This window comes from Leiobunum rupestre, chromosome 7 (assembly GCF_980474605.1).
Source record: "Leiobunum rupestre chromosome 7, qqLeiRupe1.1.hap1, whole genome shotgun sequence".
NCBI classification, from domain to species: Eukaryota; Metazoa; Arthropoda; class Arachnida; order Opiliones; family Sclerosomatidae; genus Leiobunum; species Leiobunum rupestre.
Window position 1 is genome coordinate 44440743 of NC_143390.1, and position 18411 is coordinate 44459153.

General features: G+C 35.7%; 1 protein-coding gene across 4 annotated transcripts in view; it reads left to right on the forward strand.

Moving 5' to 3' along the window:
* The first annotated feature begins 1558 nt into the window (after positions 1-1558).
* The window catches only part of LOC149936456 (uncharacterized), a 32351-nt gene continuing 15498 nt past the window's right edge, over positions 1559-18411 (forward strand). For 3 of the 4 annotated variants that reach the window (XM_090152984.1, XM_090152985.1, XM_090152986.1), the window contains exon 1: positions 1559-2140. In XM_090152984.1, the coding sequence (XP_090009110.1) occupies positions 1886-2140 (255 nt within the window). In that variant the 5' untranslated portion in view covers positions 1559-1885. The remainder of the gene's footprint in view (positions 2141-18411) is intronic. The other variant, XM_090152987.1, reaches the window with a different exon arrangement.

Consider the following 18411-nt stretch of genomic DNA (forward strand, 5'->3'; position numbering starts at 1 on the left):
TTATCTATGCTCTAAACTATTCTAGAATAAAAACCATGAAAAAGAAATGTTTCAATATTTATATTTTTCCGATTTGCGGTATTTTCCGCAACTTGGAAAATTTTCCGTAGAATTAAATTTAAAAAAAAAACTCTAGAACCAAGTTCAAAGCAGGACTAAATACGTAATTTTTTTTTTTGGTTTTCGAAATATTATTTGGTATTTGATCAGTTAAATGGCATAGGGTTTTTTATGAAAAAACATTCGACGAAACTTATGAACGTTTTAAACGTTCGACGTGTCTACTAAAGAAAACAAATATTTGATATTCGATTCGATCTCCGAAAAATGGAATTTTTTAATACTTTGTTTGATTTCTACTGACACTAATTCGATTTCTAAGTTTAATTGAATTTTAATATAACCCACAAAGAATATTTAACAAGTATTTCATTGGTTCCCTGAAACTGTATTTACCTGATTTAGCCCAAACCTACGGTGAAATAACCTGCTGACAAATCACGAATTTCTTCGAGCCGGGAAAATAAACAAATGACGTAATTCAATGAAATTGGGACCCGTTTCTACGATTCGTCACTTCTACGATGACCAAAAAATGATCTCCCTTCCCCTTTCGCAGCCTACCATCGATTTTTTTAAATGCGCTTCGGATGAAAATATAGCGTATGTAATATATTAAAAGTATGCCTCTGTATAATATTACGATGTCAATCAACCTTTTGTCACAATTAGTAGACCGTAGATGAAAAAATGTTATATCCTTTGTGCCATTGAAAAGTTTTCCATGCTATTAAACTTTAGAGCGCCAAACCCTGAATCGCCTTTTCCAAATCCCCTTCCCATCGAAAAAGTTCATGACGAGTTTTTCGTCACAGATTCGGAAGTGACGTAATTTACGTCATAAAATACCTTTATTTCGTGTGGATAAGTACAACTTATAATGACTTTCTAAAGCAATTCCATCGGAAAAACATGGTTGTAATCTAAGTAAATATCGCAACGGATTGTAATTCTTGCATTTTACTCTCATCGAAAAGCTAGCTAAGGCACAAGTTTCGTTTAAATGACCTTAAAAAGCCCTTATTTAATTTTATTTCTATGACTTAAATAGATACTTATCACGTAAGAATAAATTTATATACTTCTGCTAAAATTTAAAAAGTACAAACTCAAAAGTCCTTCATTTAAAAAAAAAAACAAATAGCGTCGAAATACAAATATTAGTATTTGATAAATTATCAGAAGTTTTCAAGAGATAAAATATGTGTACTTCAGACACTATCCCATCAATTTTCCATGTTTAAACTCGAGAGTAATTTTATTTGTTAAATATTAATATTTTTTAGGGCATCGACAATTACGATGATGTAGTGTTTTTCTCGAGACGCGGCAGATGGCGGCGATAGTTTCGTGATTCTTTTTGAGTGGCGAATGGATATCATCGTATCACGTGGTTTTGTTTATAGTTGGGGGGAGAGACAAGCCTACAAACCGGTAAAATGAGCCGGGAGGGGTGTGCTCGCGGAGGAAACGAGTAAGGGGGGACGAGAAAGGGAGAAGGAAATTAAGGGCTTTTCAAGTTGAGCAAATCTCAAAACGTAGGAAATCAGCGTGCGTGCGGTTAATAAAATATTACGCGGTGAGCTCCCTGGAAAAGTCGTCTTTCGAAACATTTTTGGCGCGTCATAGCATTATTTGCGCGCATTTGCTAATATCGCTTCGCGAAAGATACGGACGAGTTTAACAGATATTAATCATGGAAATTCTGCCGCAATAACGCCGATTGTTTCGTCGGAGTGTAACGGGTAAATAACCCGCCGGTTTTGGTTCCATTTCAAAGTTTGACTTGATATATACGTCGCGCGCTCTTTAGAAAACGCGGCAAATGCTGGAAGAATTAGGTTTAGAAGGCATGTCCCCTCATCCGATACCCGCGTTACCGCGGAGCGGGAGCAGGAGCAGGACTAACGGCGATTTGTGGTCGTCGAATTCGGCCTCCCATAAGGTAGTCAACGGAAGGACCGCTAAATACGAAGACACGGTAGATCTCAGCAACGAACTCAAGAACGCCGCGCAACAATGCCAACTTCTAGCCGAAAAACTCAAAAAGAAGGGCGATGAAAAACTACGGGTAAGCGAGGTAAAAAACCTCTATATTGTTAATGATTCTTATATATCGTGAAAGATTGTTCTAACGGCGCGCGAGTTAAAACAATGAAGGTGGAGGGGGTTATAGCGTAGGATCGTTCCTCTTTCTCTACCGCTGTCGAAATTTCAATGCCATTCGAAATGGGAAAGCCCCATAATGCGTTACTCGGCCGAATAAACAACCTTTTAGTGGAACCAGCGTTGCCAGACTTACGATAATTATCGCACGGTGCGATAATTTCATAGAAATTTTCAGGGCGTAATATAATTTTCGTGGCGTACGATATCGTACCATTATTTCTATAATTCCGAGGGGTAAGTCACTTACGTATGACCTGTACACCGAGTTCGCGTACTTAGTACTGTTAAAGGTACGGATTTTAAAGAGTTCACGAACTCTTCTGAGCACAGTCCGAGGTACGACAGTGTACACCGAGTTCGCGGAGTGACCAACCCCTCGGATAATTCTGCCTCAATGTATGATTATTTTAAGATTTTTTTAAAAACCTATGAACGATTTAAATTTTATTAATAATTTATCGTAGTCTTGAGTGTGAGTTTATTACTCCTAGCTGTTACCGCATTTTTTTTATACATTCTTAAACATATTAAGTTCAGTTTATAATGATAATGAGCATTTTGTTTATTTCCCTGAAATAAAGCTCCTGTGGTGCTTTCAAAAAAAGCATCTAAATTCAACGCATTTATGTATGAATTCAAATTTAGCGCCCAAAATAAATGTGTGATAATTTTCCAGGAAAATCGATAATTTTTTTAGCCTAGATACGATAATTTCAGATTTTAGATCTGGCAACGCTGAGTGGAACCAGTAGCGCGCTCTTACCCTACCGCCCCAAACAATGGCGAGTTGGAAAATTTCGTTAACGCTCCAATGACTCAGAGGCGCGTGGGGAGAAACCCAAGCCCCGTGACCCTTTCAAAGTTCAAAATTTACAAATACCTGGACACTTAGGTTTTCGCCGTTGTCGAAAAAGAAACCCCGCCGAGTGGACGCGAAAACATGGTGTAGGGGCCTAAGCCAGCGTTGCCAGATTTTTCTGACCGAATTATTGTACACTCTGTTCAAAAAGTCTTTGCCCGTGGGAGATTTCGAACATTTTCGCCCGTCATTGCTTGTATATTTGCATCAAGTTGAAGCGGACATCGGTAGTAGATAAATAAAATGTTTAGCTACAAACTGGCCAAAATAGTTTTCTGGATAGACTTATAATTTGTCCTAAAAGAGGGGGTGTCAACTTTTTCATTTTTGATCTCGGGTCATTTTAAACCCGATTGTCGTGTTCTCCGGGGTTGATTTATATTTAGAAAGTGTTGGAATTATCCAAATCGACGCATTGGTTCAAAAGATATTAACCAAAGACGTTTTCACAGAAATTGAGAAATATCTAAACATATCACCAAGCCATTTAAAATAATATATGTTGACAGGTTTTGTCGCCATCTATAGTTCCTAGAAGTAATATTTTTTGTTTAATTCTAAATATGTAACAAATTGAAGGTTAACAAATATTTTCTGGCGTCGCCCCTGTTCGTTTCTCAAATGAGCACATGAAAACATTTATTATTTTAAATGGCTTGGTGAGATGTTTAGATATTTCTCAATTTCTGGGAAAACTTCTTTGGTTAATATCTTTTGAACCAATGCGTCGATTTGAATGATTCCAACACTTTATAAATATAAAACAACCCCGGAGAACACGAAAATCGGGTTTAAAATGACCTGAGATCAAAAATAAAGTTGACACCCCCTCTTTTAGGCCAAAATAGGCCAAATTATTAGTCTATTCAGAAAATGATTTTGGCCAATTTGTAGCTTCTATTACCGATGTCCGCTTCGACTTGATGCAACTATACAAGAAATGACGGGCGAAAATGTTCGAAATCTCCCACGGGCAAAGACTTTTTGAACAGAGTGTACATAGGGTAAAAAGTTCTAGTTCAACAATAGAAATTATGGTACCAATATAAAATAGTATTAATTACTTTTAATTTAAAGTGTTTGTTACCAAACATGCAGATAACTGCTCTCGTGTGTCGTTTCTTTATAGAAATCGGAATAACTAACTAGAACTATTTTTGAAATTTTGCCGATTTCTTAGGTATCGACTATCGAGTGATCTGGCAACACTTTAACTATACTTTTAATTAGTATAGAGTTACGGGTTTTTTCCTTTCAGGCAACGATTTTATGTATAGTTAATAAGAAATTCAAATTATTTTAGTAGTAGAAATAATGTAAATTACAAAAATAGAATCATTATAGTACAATAGGTTGAAAATATGGTAGATTTTAGTACTATATAGTACGCTCTCAAAATATTAGTACCATTTATAATATGATGTAATTATAGTACGTATGGCAACGCTGGCCTAAGCTTTGGTTTCCACTAGCGCGCGTAACTGTGCGTCACTCCACTTTGGGACGTACAAACAGTGGCGGATACATATGCCCCCCTCCCCCCTGATGAGGGCGGCCTAGCACTAAGCGCGGCTCACGGCAAGGGGAGGGCGCGATTTGTTATTACACCGAGGGGTAAGACAGTCTCAGATAGAGTAGTATCGCTCTGTAGCTTTGGACTATGGCCGCCATTTTTAGGGCAGTTTTTTATCTATAGGAAAACACATGGGTGACGTCGACATACGTCACGTCGATTTCACTCAATAATCTGTACACCGAGTTCGTGCATTTAGCACTGTACAACGAGTTCGCAGAGTGTCTTACCCCTCGTATTACACCCATAGCTCAAGATGTCCCCTCCTTGATTTTTTTCTGTATCCGCCACTGACGCGCGCTAGTGAAAACTCAATCTAACAGGAATTTTTGTGTCGTTCGCCCGGTAAAAAGTAACCTCAAGATAGAGTAGAGTGGACTAAGCCAAGTAGCCAACTAGTTCTTTAGCTTGGGGGTAATTTGAAATTCTAAGGGACCGGTATGGCTCTCACGGCCATCCTTTCATTCGGAGACTAATAACCGGACAGCGCGGAGAGATTGGCGTGTGGGGGTGAAGTCGCCCTCGCCCCATTCGCGTCTAAAATACGCCGTGACCCCGGCTCGAGTCTGAAGACGCGTGAACGTGAGAAAAAGCCGCGCTCGAAGGGGAAATCACCCCGTTTTCTTTCACTTCCAAATATTCAACGGCTAAAAAATATACGCGCCAAAAAAGTCGTCCGAAAATGTTGGATGCGTTTGCCCTTGACATCCTTCAAAGAAAAACCCATTTCACGAAGTTAGATTGGCGTTCATGATATTGATGAAAGCTCATTTTAATCGAAAACTTTCGAGTATGATTCTGACCTTAATAGCGATTTAAAAAGCCTTAATTACGTAAAACATCATAAATATGTAAAAAGTTCAAAATACTATTAGGAAAACAATTTCTCTTTAGATATTTCGTGCTGGGAACATTAAAAACGGGGACCATTCTCCTATATTTCAATGCTTTCCTTTATTTTCCTATAATTTAACCATTTTTCCTATTAGATATTCTTTTGTATTTTGCGCGGTGTTTTGTGACATCAGAGGTGCCAAAGAACCCACCTTAAAAAAGTTCGAAAATAAGCAATTGAAAATGTCTAAACTAGTCCTTGATGCACAAATCTGTGTTGTTTTTTTATTAATAAATAAAAGAAGTTCCTTCTATTTTAAAATTAATTTATGCAAATTTTTCTATATTATCATATATAATACTACTATATATTTCTATATTATCATATATAATACTACTATATATTTCTATATTATCATATAGAATACTCCTATATATTTCTATATTATCATATAGAATACTCCTATATGTTTCTATATTATCATATATAATACCCCTATATGTTTCTATATTATCATATATAATACTCTTATATGTTTCTATATTATCAAAGAAAATACTCCTATATGATCCTATATTATCAAAGAAAATACTCCTATATGATCCTATATTATCAAAGAAAATACTCCTATATGATCCTATATTATCAAAAAATACTCCTATATGATCCTATATTATCAAAGAAAATACTCCTATATGATCCTATATTATCAAAGAAAATACTCCTATATTCTTGTAAAAATCGACTGTTGAAATTCCTATATAACGGTCAAAAACGCCGCCGATCAGTTTAGTAAAATATTTTCGGCGGCGTAATCGTCGGCCATTTTCGGTATGCAGATACAGGCCGGACGGCAGGCAAGGCTGCCAGATTTCGATAGACCGAAAACGGCCCAACTCTCTCAAATGTTTTCGTTTTCAAAACGAAAATTTTGTGGCGTAGCTAGACTATTCCTATAAATGTTTTGGAGTTTATCAGTGGTCACCCTGTTAGTGGCAAAAAAACTATTTTTCGTTCTGAAAAGTAAAGAAAATGCCACTCTTAAGACTTGGTTTATTATCTTAGAAATTTAACTAAAATTTTAAGTAAATAATGTAAATCGTGTCCCGTACCGCTACTGTTATTCTGTGTATTCAACTATCGAGTAATGCACGCGGGAATTCCCACTCATTACCTTCCAGATGGACGCTTGTCTCATTAGCGATACGTGATATACTTCCATAAGACCAATATTCATGAAAAATAGTTGCGATCTTAAACGGAATGAAATACTACATTGAACCAAATTAATTTTGACCTTTCGATCACCCTAAAAGAATGTTAAGTTAAAAGGAACCACCTATAGACTGCATTGTAAAGGATGATAAAATTAGCGAATTAGTAGATTAGTCCATTATGAAAAAGGATAATAAAGCTAAACCCTAAACAAATTTGAAGAAATTTAAAAACTTACTAATAGCACGTACCGATAGGTCTTCGAGCAAACAACAAAAAGACGCGAAACTCTGACCAAATAGATCTTCGAGTAAAAAATTAAATTAAATAAAATAGCCCGAAATTCCAACGGTAGACCGGTTTCGTCCTATTTGGGACTCGTCAGTACCGTGCGGGAAATCTGGCTGGCGACTATAACACCGAATAGAGAAACTAAGCCTAAATATTAAAAACTTCAAAACGAGTTGCGTAGCAACGAAAAGCCGAATAGGGGGAGAGTTGTGGAGATTAGTATATACGCAATGTTAAGTTAAAAGGAACCACCTACGGACTGCATTGTAAAGGATGATAAAATTAGCGAATATAATAACTTAATTTAAGAACACTAAATCCAATTTTATTTTTTATATGAAAGACCTTTATATCAAAGGACACAAATTAAAATTCAACCACTTGATGGAAAATCTACTCATTGTTAGTAGACCTAACTGATGAAAATAACGTAGACTTTACGTCACTTCAACGAGGATAACTAATACTTGAAATTGCGGCGCCAGGAAAAGCCTATTATTCATAAAAATATTATTCATTGTTGAAAGACCCGTGTAATTTTGTCATTCGTAAAAAATGCCTCCAGTCATGTAAATTCAATAGTAAATGAATAGTCCCAACTTACGCGCAACAATAAATTAGCCGTAAAATGGCTCCGGGCAGCCCCAAACGTATTCAATTATTGAAAAGAATTGTAGTCACGTTATTTCGGAAATATTCGTCGAAAACGCGACAGGAAGGGACTCCAACTACACAACGCCTTACGCGTTACATCACAAGTAAATAATTTTAACTAAATTTCCCAAAAATAAAGCCAGCTTTTCAGATAATTTAGTTCCGAACGAAGATTTCCTTTTTCTTAAAATTGGTTTCTATATGGTTCGTACTTAAAAAAATATTGGTTCGTACTTAAAAAAATATTGGTTCGTACTTAAAAAAATATTGGTTCGTACTTCAAAAAAATATTGGTTCGTACTTCAAAAAATATTGGTTCGTACTTCAAAAAATATTGGTTCGTACTTCAAAAAATATTGGTTCGTACTTCAAAAAATATTGGTTCGTACTTTAAACAATATTGGTTCGTACTTTGAAAAATATTGGTTCGTACTTGAAAAATATTGGTTCGTACTTGAAAAATATTGGTTCGTACTTGAAAAATATTGGTTCGTACTTCAATAAATATTGTTTTCGTACTTCAATAAATATTGTTTTCGTACTTCAAACAATATTGGTTCGTACTTCAAAAAATATTTTGATTCGTACTTCAAAATAATATTGGTTCGTACTTCATAAAATATTTTGATTCGTACTTCAAAAAATATTTTGATTCGTACTTCAAAAAATATTTTGATTCGTACTTCAAAATAACATTGGTTCGTACTTTCTAAAATTTGGTTTTCTATTTCATCCTATTTTTACTGTGAAATATTTATCAGAGCTATCTGGGATTCCCGCATGAACGTAGCTGTTCCCGTACTCTGGGAAGAGGTAGTTTCAGTAAGGGTTTCACTAAACGAGGGACCGCGTTGGACCAACACGTGTGGGCTTTTGAAAGCATGTTTTGCGCTTAGTCAACGTTGAGAATAGCTCATCCGGAGCCTACTCGTACAAGGTCTAGGGCCCAGTGTGTAGAGTTTCACCTCGCTAGGCGAACATCGTAATTCCCCCGTGATCGTGACGCGTACGCGATGCGCAATCGGTAAAATATTATTTCGTGATTCGCCGCTTTTATCGTCAACATTTTTATTATCGGGTTTCATTTGGACGGTATTTCAACATAAATTCTTTTATCATCCTAACTGCTGGAATTATCTCATTACGGGCTACAAAATCAATAAATCATTATAGAAATATACGTCAGGAGTTGGGTTGAAACGAACTAGATTAACTGAATTCTTTTTCGTCAGTTGTATACAACGTTGTACGATTTAACCAATTGAATTCTTCTTTTTTGATTTCAATCAATTTTTATTTTGAAATATTTTATTTATCTTTTATCCTTTCCTGTCTTGAGTTTTGTTATGAATTAGCACGGCCAACTTTGATCTCTCGCGCTACAGCGGCCATCTCATTCGTTGACGTTTCTGTGTTAACCTATGAGCAAAAGATGCGTATGACGTGAGCGCACCTAGCGGATTATTATTTTTAGAATAGTTTTTACATTGAAGTCAATATAACAACCGAGCGTGGCGCTGAACTGCTACACATTATAGTACAGTTTATAGGGGGAAAATCCTTGCTCGCGGAATTTCGACGAATGTGTTGGCCGCGAACAGCGCGTGATCAAAGTTGGCCGTGGTATTAGTAACGCCGCGAACGTATTTAGCTTACTGAGAACGTACGACTAGATTCGTTTACAGAAGCCGGAATTAGGACTAAGGTAGTAACGCCATCAACGGGCGACTTATTTTTAAATATTTTTATTGTCACAATAATTAAAATCCGCTTTTATTTAAATTGTACCAACCAAATTAAAGAGTTAAATCGTTTTCTCCATACCTACGCACGTTTTTTTAAGAATAAAAGGTTCTTACTATCGACGCTAGATGACGCTGTAGAACAGAGAAGCTTAGCTATTATCGGACCCAGAAGCTAGACCGTTACGTTCTCAATACCGTAAATACGTTGTTGATATTTTAAACTAAAATTTAATTTAATCCCAATTTAATTTGATTTGCTTTGAATTGGTATTGTTACAAAAATAGTAAAAACTAATTCAGTAAATCTACAAAAGTAGAAGGTTTGATATTAATGAAATATTGGGAATACAAGGGTATTTTAAACGGTTTACCTCCATTTCGCCCAAAATAGTTCTCCCAATTCCAATTTATCGCAATCCCATTTGTCCCAAAATAGTTATCCCAAATCCCATTTGTCCCAAAATAGTTATCCCAAATCCCATTTGTCCCAAAATAGTTATCCCAAATCCCATTTGTCCCAAAATAGTTATCCCAAATCCCATTTGTCCCAAAATTACACTTGGTATAAACATGAATCTAAGTTTTATTTTAATATGCAAGTACATCAAATTTTGCCCATTTCATTTTACATCGAATCCCCATTTTATCGCTTCGAGGAATTCTGGGGTTTTGGATCCTAACCTAACCTAACCTAACGCCAAGTCAATTCACATATTCACAAAACGGTAAACTTGCTTTGTTTACCGATTCCAAATAATGATTGGGAGAAAGGGGAATCCATATTTTTGGGAATATTGATCGTTGGGAGAAATGGGAATCAATTTTTTTGGGAAACTTGATCGTTGGGAAAAATGGGAATACATATTTTTGGGTTAAATGAACTCCGGTTCGGAGAAATGGAATTGGGACAAATGGGACACCATGTTTTTGGGAGAACTGATAACTTTAGGAGAAGGTAAAATTGGGTTAAATGGGAACATACCTTTTAAACAAACGTAGATTTCCATAGCTGGTGAAATGTTTCTCAGTTCGTCGAATTTGGCGATAATATGGGCTACTTTGCTCCAAAAATATTCACCTTCCGTTTTTCGGAATAATCTAGAAATTTCCCATTCTCCTCCGAAAAGCAATCTTAAGTAGGAAAACCCTCTCACTTACGACTTCAACGAATGGTCACTTGGAAAGGAAGAATTCTATCTCAAAAGATCTTTCGGCTAAATGTGGTACTTCGGTGTTAATGGTTTTTTTACGTCCCTAGCTGTGAAAAACCAATAATACTTTGACATATATGTTATATAAAACGCCTATTGTTAAACATAAATTTTATTTATTTTTATGTAACATCAAAATATGGTGAAAATGTAAAAATAATTATATTGTAACTTGTTCTAACTCTGTAAATCAATTATGGTAAATTTTGACATTATCGGTAAGTTATCATTATAATGGGGGAATATCCAAGGTTGCCACACGTCAGGGAATTTCAATATGGACCTAAAAAGTGAGGGAAAGGTCAGGAAATTTTAAGAATTTGTCAATATTCAAGGAAAAGTCGGGGAATTAAATTTTATCTTGACACTTTTTAAAGGTAATTTTACTCTAGATCTATGACAATTTCTATATTTATCATTTATTTCTTTGAAAATTTGGCTAATTTTTTCAACATTGCACAATAATCTTTTTACTGAAATATAAGTCCATTTAAATTTATTAACTTCTGATAAAAGTAAAATATAATATAAAATTTTGGCCTTAGAAAGTCGGGGAAAATCTTTTAAGCGGGTAGGGAATTTGAATCTGAAAATTTTGTGGCAACCCTGCTTTATCGTTTTACGCATTCCCTTATTAATAGCCCAAGCTACTTAATTTACATATTTACGTAACATCTTTAATTCAATGGCTATTTTATGCAAATGTGAGTACCTTTTTAAATTTTTAATTGGAAAGGATTGTCAAAAGCTTGCCCTTACAGCGAAAATGCAATTATAATCATTAAGTGTTTCAAGAAAAACAAATAGACGAGTGAAGAGATATTTTATCCCTTGACAAAGACCACCTGCAATCCTTTTAACGTGGTAAATTCCACGGACAGTGCTCACGCGATTACTAGCTTTTTTATTTACGTTCGTTGTGAAATGATTGTAGCTGGGAAAGCCCCGAACGGCGATGCTTAGTTCCGCTTTTGATTCGCGGAGGAAAGCTCGTAATACAATTCAGGCCTTATTACAGACCCCTCCCCGAGGCCTTTTGCTCGGAAAATGTACCGCTTCGCAGGTTCGAATGGGCGCGAATTTCCTGCGTCAAAGTTTACATTGTTTGTTTAACAATGTTAAATTTACAATGCACAAGAGGAGTCGGGTTCGATCCCACTTTGTGGCACTGCGTGAAAACTTGGAACAACTCCTTCCGCGTTGAGTTTGCCAGTTCATCTCCGCTGGTTTAAGGGGTTTCCCCCCGAGCTCTTCGGTTTCCCCTTAAAAACTTGTAGAGGTTAACGGTAATAGTGAGTGTAGGGAGCTGTTGGCTCGCGTGGCATGCAGGGCCACCTGAATCAATGGCTTTAAAAGTCGCTTGATGACTTAGGCCTAAGGTGGTGCCTTTGGTATTAGCCTACCTGATTATGTATTTGTTTATTAACCATATTTTTTTCGATGTAGTAGTTTTAGCTTGATTACAGGGTTGCCACAATCAGGGAATTTGCAAATGGGTTTAAAAGTCAGGGATTTTAATTTTGGATGCAAATGGAAAATGTTTACAAAAATATAGATTAAACCTTTTAAAAATCGGCGAAAGTCTCTAGGAATGGTCAGGGAAACCCTGGATATGTCGAGGAATTTTAATATAAAGAACTGGAAACTAGTGATCGTACGGGATGACATTTGAGTAGGGGTCGGGGAGAAAAAAAAAACCCGAAAAACCGGGTCGGGTGGGGTTTTTTCCCTGGTCGCTTCAAGGGCCGACTATTCAAAAGTAAAAGTAAAACCATAAGTGTATAACATTATTCCATAAGTGTAACACTTTCTATTCCTCACATGTAAAACTTTAACTGAGAGCTATTCACAAGACCAACTGCACGGGCGAGGGGTCGGACATTCCCAAAAAAAGCGTACGGGATTTCGAAATCTCTGTGATTTAGCGATTTCGTCAAAGATTTTGCGATTTCGTCAGAGATTTTGCGATTTGGTCAGGGATTTTGCGATTTCGTCAAAAGATTTTGCGATTTCGTCAGGGATTTTGCGATTTCGTCAAAGATTTTGCGATTTCGTCAGGGATTTTGCGATTTCGTCAGGGATTTTGCGATTTCGTCAGGGATTTTGCGATTTCGTCAGGGATTTTGCGATTTCGTCAGGGATTTCGCGATTTCGTCGGAGATTTCTTGCGAAGTGTACGGGATTTTGTACAAATGTCCGACCCCTCGATTACGGGCCTCGTCACCGTTTTGCGTCCGCTTGCTCAAGTGTCACACGTAGCCTTTGACAGCGCCTCGCTAGGGGGATATTTTATTCTTTTGATGACGTCACTTCGTTACTAGCTCTCAGTAAAATATTCCCAAAAGTGACAAAATTATGGAACGATATTATAGACTTATGCTAAAACCAAAACCGAAATCAAATCCACAGTGAACGAGAGGCGAGTGTGACGTGACCTTTGTACCCTCGAACGAGTCCTTTTCCGTTTTGGTTGTAGGCTATAGCTAAGCACTCGCTCGGGCGTTTATTCTATTTTTTTTATTGGGAAAACCCGACCCAAAAATTTGAAAACCCGGGGACCCCGACTTACCGGGTCGGGGTCCCCGTACGATCACTACTGGCCACCCTAGGTGATGTATTTCGTCCGCACTGTGTTTTTGTGTACCACGGAACTAGTTTTCGGGGAATGCGATTGAATCTATTGCGCCTTCTGTCAGCGCTTCTTTGAAGGAGTGTTTATAGTGATGGAAATGAGGTCATCCGTGTCGCCAGACATTTAAATAGCTGGCCGTTCATTGTTGATCAATAGTTGATTTTATAAAATAAAAAGTGGTCTTGTCCAACTTGTTAAAATTTTGCTCTTACGTCACAAGACCCAGCTTTATTAGTGTATTCCTCGCACGAGCGATTTGCACGCGCTCTAGAAAAAGCTATATTCCTCGCGACTGTAGCGCGCGCTCGTAGGCTTGTCAAAGTAAGAGACTGTGACGTAAGAGCAACATTTCAACAAGAAGGCCACGTTACTTTATAAAAAGAACTATTCTACGCGTGATTTCAGTTAAGAACGGTTCTATGGAATAGAGACTTGGCACTCCGTAGCTTTGGCCATGGCCGCCATTGTGGTAAAATTTTTCTCCCCACAATAAAACCTATTGAAAAAAACTGTGACGTAGTACTGCCAAGTCCCTATTGACTGATAATTTATGCGAATATAATAGCTTAACCATTGTTTTATTTTGGGATTAATACATTAGTCGTATCACGTCCAGATGTCACTGACTTAATACACGATTTAATAAACAAGAATTTACATTTAACCCCCAAGGTTGTACAGTTGTTGGAACTATTCAACGGGTATCGTTCGCTCGTATTTCAATTGTTGCGTTAATTTCGCAAATATTAAAAAAAAAAATTAAATTTGATAACGTTAAATTAACAAGTTTTTAAATTGGCCAATGGCCACCGAAACCGACATCAATTTCATATTCAAATTCGAACAAATATAATTAGACATTTAACCAAATCCTGTACAAAATTTGGATAAAAATCCACAATCCAAGAATTTCGTCCCATAGATTTTGTATAAAAATTCCAAAATCCCGTACACACAAAATGTCCAACCGCACGCTTCGAACTAATAATACTACGCTGGGTTATTTTTGCTAATGCAATTTTGTTTACCCAAACAAATTTCCCTCTTAGTCATAAACAAGAACCCTAAGGAAATAATTTACCACTTAATATACCCCGTTTTTTTAAATTTATGTAATTTTATAATTTAAATTTAAAAAATATTTAACTCTGAATGCGAGTTACGAGTAAATGTAATAGGCGTGCGTTAATTAAGGCGCCCTGAATCGTAGGCAATTATCTTTTAATTGTTCGGAATAAATTTGCGGAGGCTGGCGTCCGTCCAAAAGCTCTTATGTTTCGAAATCCGGCAAAGTTTTGGTTTCGGATTCTCAACTGATAACTCATCCCGTTTCGTTTTGGTTTGGGAATTCGTCATATATAGTTCGCTCTGGACCTAGGTAAACGACAAACGTTCTAATATAATATTGAAGTAAGAGGTTTAAACTAGCCATTTTAGAAGAGGTATAACAGGGTTGCCACACGTCAGGGAAAAGTCAGGGAATTTAAAAATGGGCCTAAAAAGTCAGGGAAATGTCAAGAAATTTTAAGAATTGGTAAAAATTCAGGGAATTCAATTTTATCTGGGCACTTTTTGAAGGTAATTTAACTCTAGATCTATCACAAATTCCACGATTATCATTTATTTCCTTTAATGTTTGGCTAATTTTTTCAACATTGCAATAACCTTTTTACTGAAATATAAGGCAATCTAAATTTATTAACTTCTGATAAAAGTAAAATATAAAAGAAATATTTTGGCCTTAATTAGTCAGGGAAAATCTCTTAAAATGGTCAGGGAATTTGAATATGAAAATTTTGTGGCAACCCTGTATAAAATGATTAGCCCGCGTATAATATTCTTGGAGACGTAAAATTATATGGTGGCGTTTAATTTCATCTCTGGCGTAAATTGTTCGGGGAATCCCCGTTTTCTCTTTATTACAATTTCCTCGTCAGTCAAACGACTCATTTTTGCCGCGATAAAAGTATGAATAATGGCGCTTGAAAAAACCCAGGTTGTAAAATCTCTTTTTGTTCTCGTGAAAAAGGCAGTTGGGTGTCGTCTGGCTTACTTAGTTCGATTCTCATTCCCGAATAACGGTAAAACGGTTAGTGTCAAAGTTATTTTGACCCAAAAACGCGTAATTTTTTTTTGCGTGAGCCGAAATTACTATACTCGTGATTTTTTTCTCCTTCCGTGATTAATTGTTTCAGACTTAGATTGAGAATGTATCGCAAAGGTGAGCGCTAACCCAAAACCGGTTTTGACGCGTTTAAAATTTCGGGGGTGACGTAACGTCGCGTAATTCCTTTTAAAGTTTTCATAAAATACGGGTCAATGTGATTTCTTGTCTTCTAGAAAAACGCGTGTGTCCTTGCGTATTTGGAATGGGGGGGGGGGGGGGGCGCATTCAGAATTCAAGTTCTTTCAATTTCTCAATTTTCCCCTTCTTGGAAGGTCGTTTGTTATAGCTCGTTTTGCATGTATTAACTTAAACGATTTTGTAAATATAAAAATATTCAATTATTTAGAAACCATGGGAAATCCAACGTTGATAATAATGCAGATATTAATTTGAGGATAACAAAACATCTTCTAGGAAATCGACAAGAAGTACTGTATCAGAGAGCCAGGACCTGCAAGTTACTGTTTATTTGGTGCTTGTTGGAATAATGGAAACTTTTCACCTGTAAACAGAACGTCGTGTTTTTTGATAAGCTTTAATACGTAAAAAAAATTGTTTAAAATGAATCACTTGTTGCATATCGTACAGGTGAAAAGTTTTCATTATTTCAACAAGCACCAAATAAACAGTAACTTGCAGGTCCTGGCTCCCGGATATATTAATAATTAATTGAAATAATGAAACCTTTTCACTGTACGATATGCAACAAGTGATTCCTTTTAACCAGGTAGTTTTTTATACATATTAAAACTTAACACAGGCCTGATACTGAGTCACTTTTCTCACTTAAAATCACTTTTTTTTTTAAATCTGTCACTAAAAGTTACTTTTCCCAAAATTAGTTACTATTTATCACTTTTTTCGAATTTTTCGATTTTCTTAGCATGGAACGTTATTCTTACAACCTTTTTTTTTACAAATAATAAAACAAAATCAAACTCCGTTCGCTTTTAATTTTTATTTGATTAGCTAATAAGTGGTTGAAAAACGCTATTAGTTAAAAGAAATCGGCTGACGCCATTCAAAAGAAAGAGTTAAAAGAAAATAGTCTAATTTCGACTTTTGAAAAAAAAAAGAAGTGAGATAACATTTTATGGTTATATAGTTACTATTTTGGTTGTGTAACTAGTCCAAAAACCAGTGTTCCCGGGTGGTAAATACCACCTGAAATTTATTGTGGCAAAAAGTGACATGGCAAATAATGATTTTTAGTGACAAATTGACATATAGTGGCAAATATTAGAAAAAGTAAAAATACTAATAAATTTTTCGTATGAAATACCATAAAAACAATTTTAGGCTATTTTTGTAATTATCCTACATGAGGTTGCCAAAAATTGGGCTATTTTTTATATTTATTTTATTTTATTAATTGCTAAACGTTATAGCAAATAAAGTGTTCTAAGAGTACAAAATTATTTGTTTCCCCTATTTGTCATTATATGCCATTATTTGTCACTATTTACCAGTGACATGGCCCATATTCGAAAAAAGTGACATTTTAGGAACACTGCCAAAAACGCAATAAAACAGTTGGTTTAAACATTTTTGGTAGATTTTCAATCACTATTTAGTCACTTTTCGGTTACTTTTTTAATATTTTTAGTCACTAAACTCACTAAATTTTACCGGACAGGTGAAAAGTTTCCATTATTTCAACAAGCAGCAAATAAACAGTAACTTGCAGGTCCTGGCTCTCGGATATATTACTTCTTGTCGATTTCCTTGAAGATATTTTATTGAAGCGCCTATTCCGCGACATTCGTACAAATCCCGGACACTAGAGAAAAATGATTTTAGACATCTTGAAAATCCCGAAATCTGGCTGAAAATCAGTTTCAAAATCAGCTAAAAAGTTTAATATCGGAATTTCGGAGGATCAGTCGAAACATTCCATCGCTAGTTCCGGTTGAGACCATCACCTTGCAATTCGCGTATCTGGGATAAAGTTCCGTGTGGACCCCATATTAGTTTTGAGATAATCTTAAGAAAACAATGCTCCTTATCTATCCAACTTCCCCTGTTTCACTAACATTCGTAAGTTCTAAAATAAAACCATTTTATAAGTGAACAATATAATTTATACAAGAGGAAAAAGCGTGGATTTTAACAAACTTTAATTCGGGTGTAAACAGCCCTAATTAAAGTTTTGTTAAATACACGCGCATTCTCTTATAATTAGTGTTGCGTACCACAGTTACCACAGTACCTCGAAAATTTGGAAAAGTTAATTTTGGTTGCAAATGGAAAACGTTTACGCTTATACAAGTCACAAAGCTGACTAAAGCCCAGTTCACACTATACAATTAATTGGGATACTTTATTGAAACCAACTAATTGTAAGCAAGAAAATTGTACAGTGTGAACAGAAAAAGTTGGAACAATGGTTACAATTTTTCTGTTCACACTACCCCAATTAAATGCAAATACAAATTTATTTGATTTATATAGGTTAAAAATTCCCAAATTTTGTCTTAAAAGAAGTCATAAAACATCTCTGGAGATGGTCAGGAGAAACTTGGAAATTTCAGTTAATTTGAATCTGAAAAATTTGTACTATCTCACAGGCCATGATAGGTTTTTAATTATATATGTGATTTCTAGCGAGTAACTGGTATATAATCTTACAGAGAGGTTAGCTAGTTTAATTTAAGTCCTTCTAAATGTAAAAAATTATTCCAGTAACTGAAATCGACGAAATTGAAAGTTTAAAATGAAATTAAAAAATATATTTATCTCCTCGTCGCGGCAAATTTGTAGTGTTTGTTTTCTTGAATTATTGCAGCTTAAGGAATCCGTAGTACGCGCGTTGCGTCAGAAAACGGCTAGAAACCGGTATGGGCTAGAGATTTACTTAGAAGATAAACTGTGAATATAAAATTAAATACGTTACTGATAATATCAGTACATATTATGTAGCTACAATTTTGAAATTAACGCTTTTTTTAACTTTAAACCTTCGAAAATGAAACTGATAATTTAAATTCCCATGGCCTATCC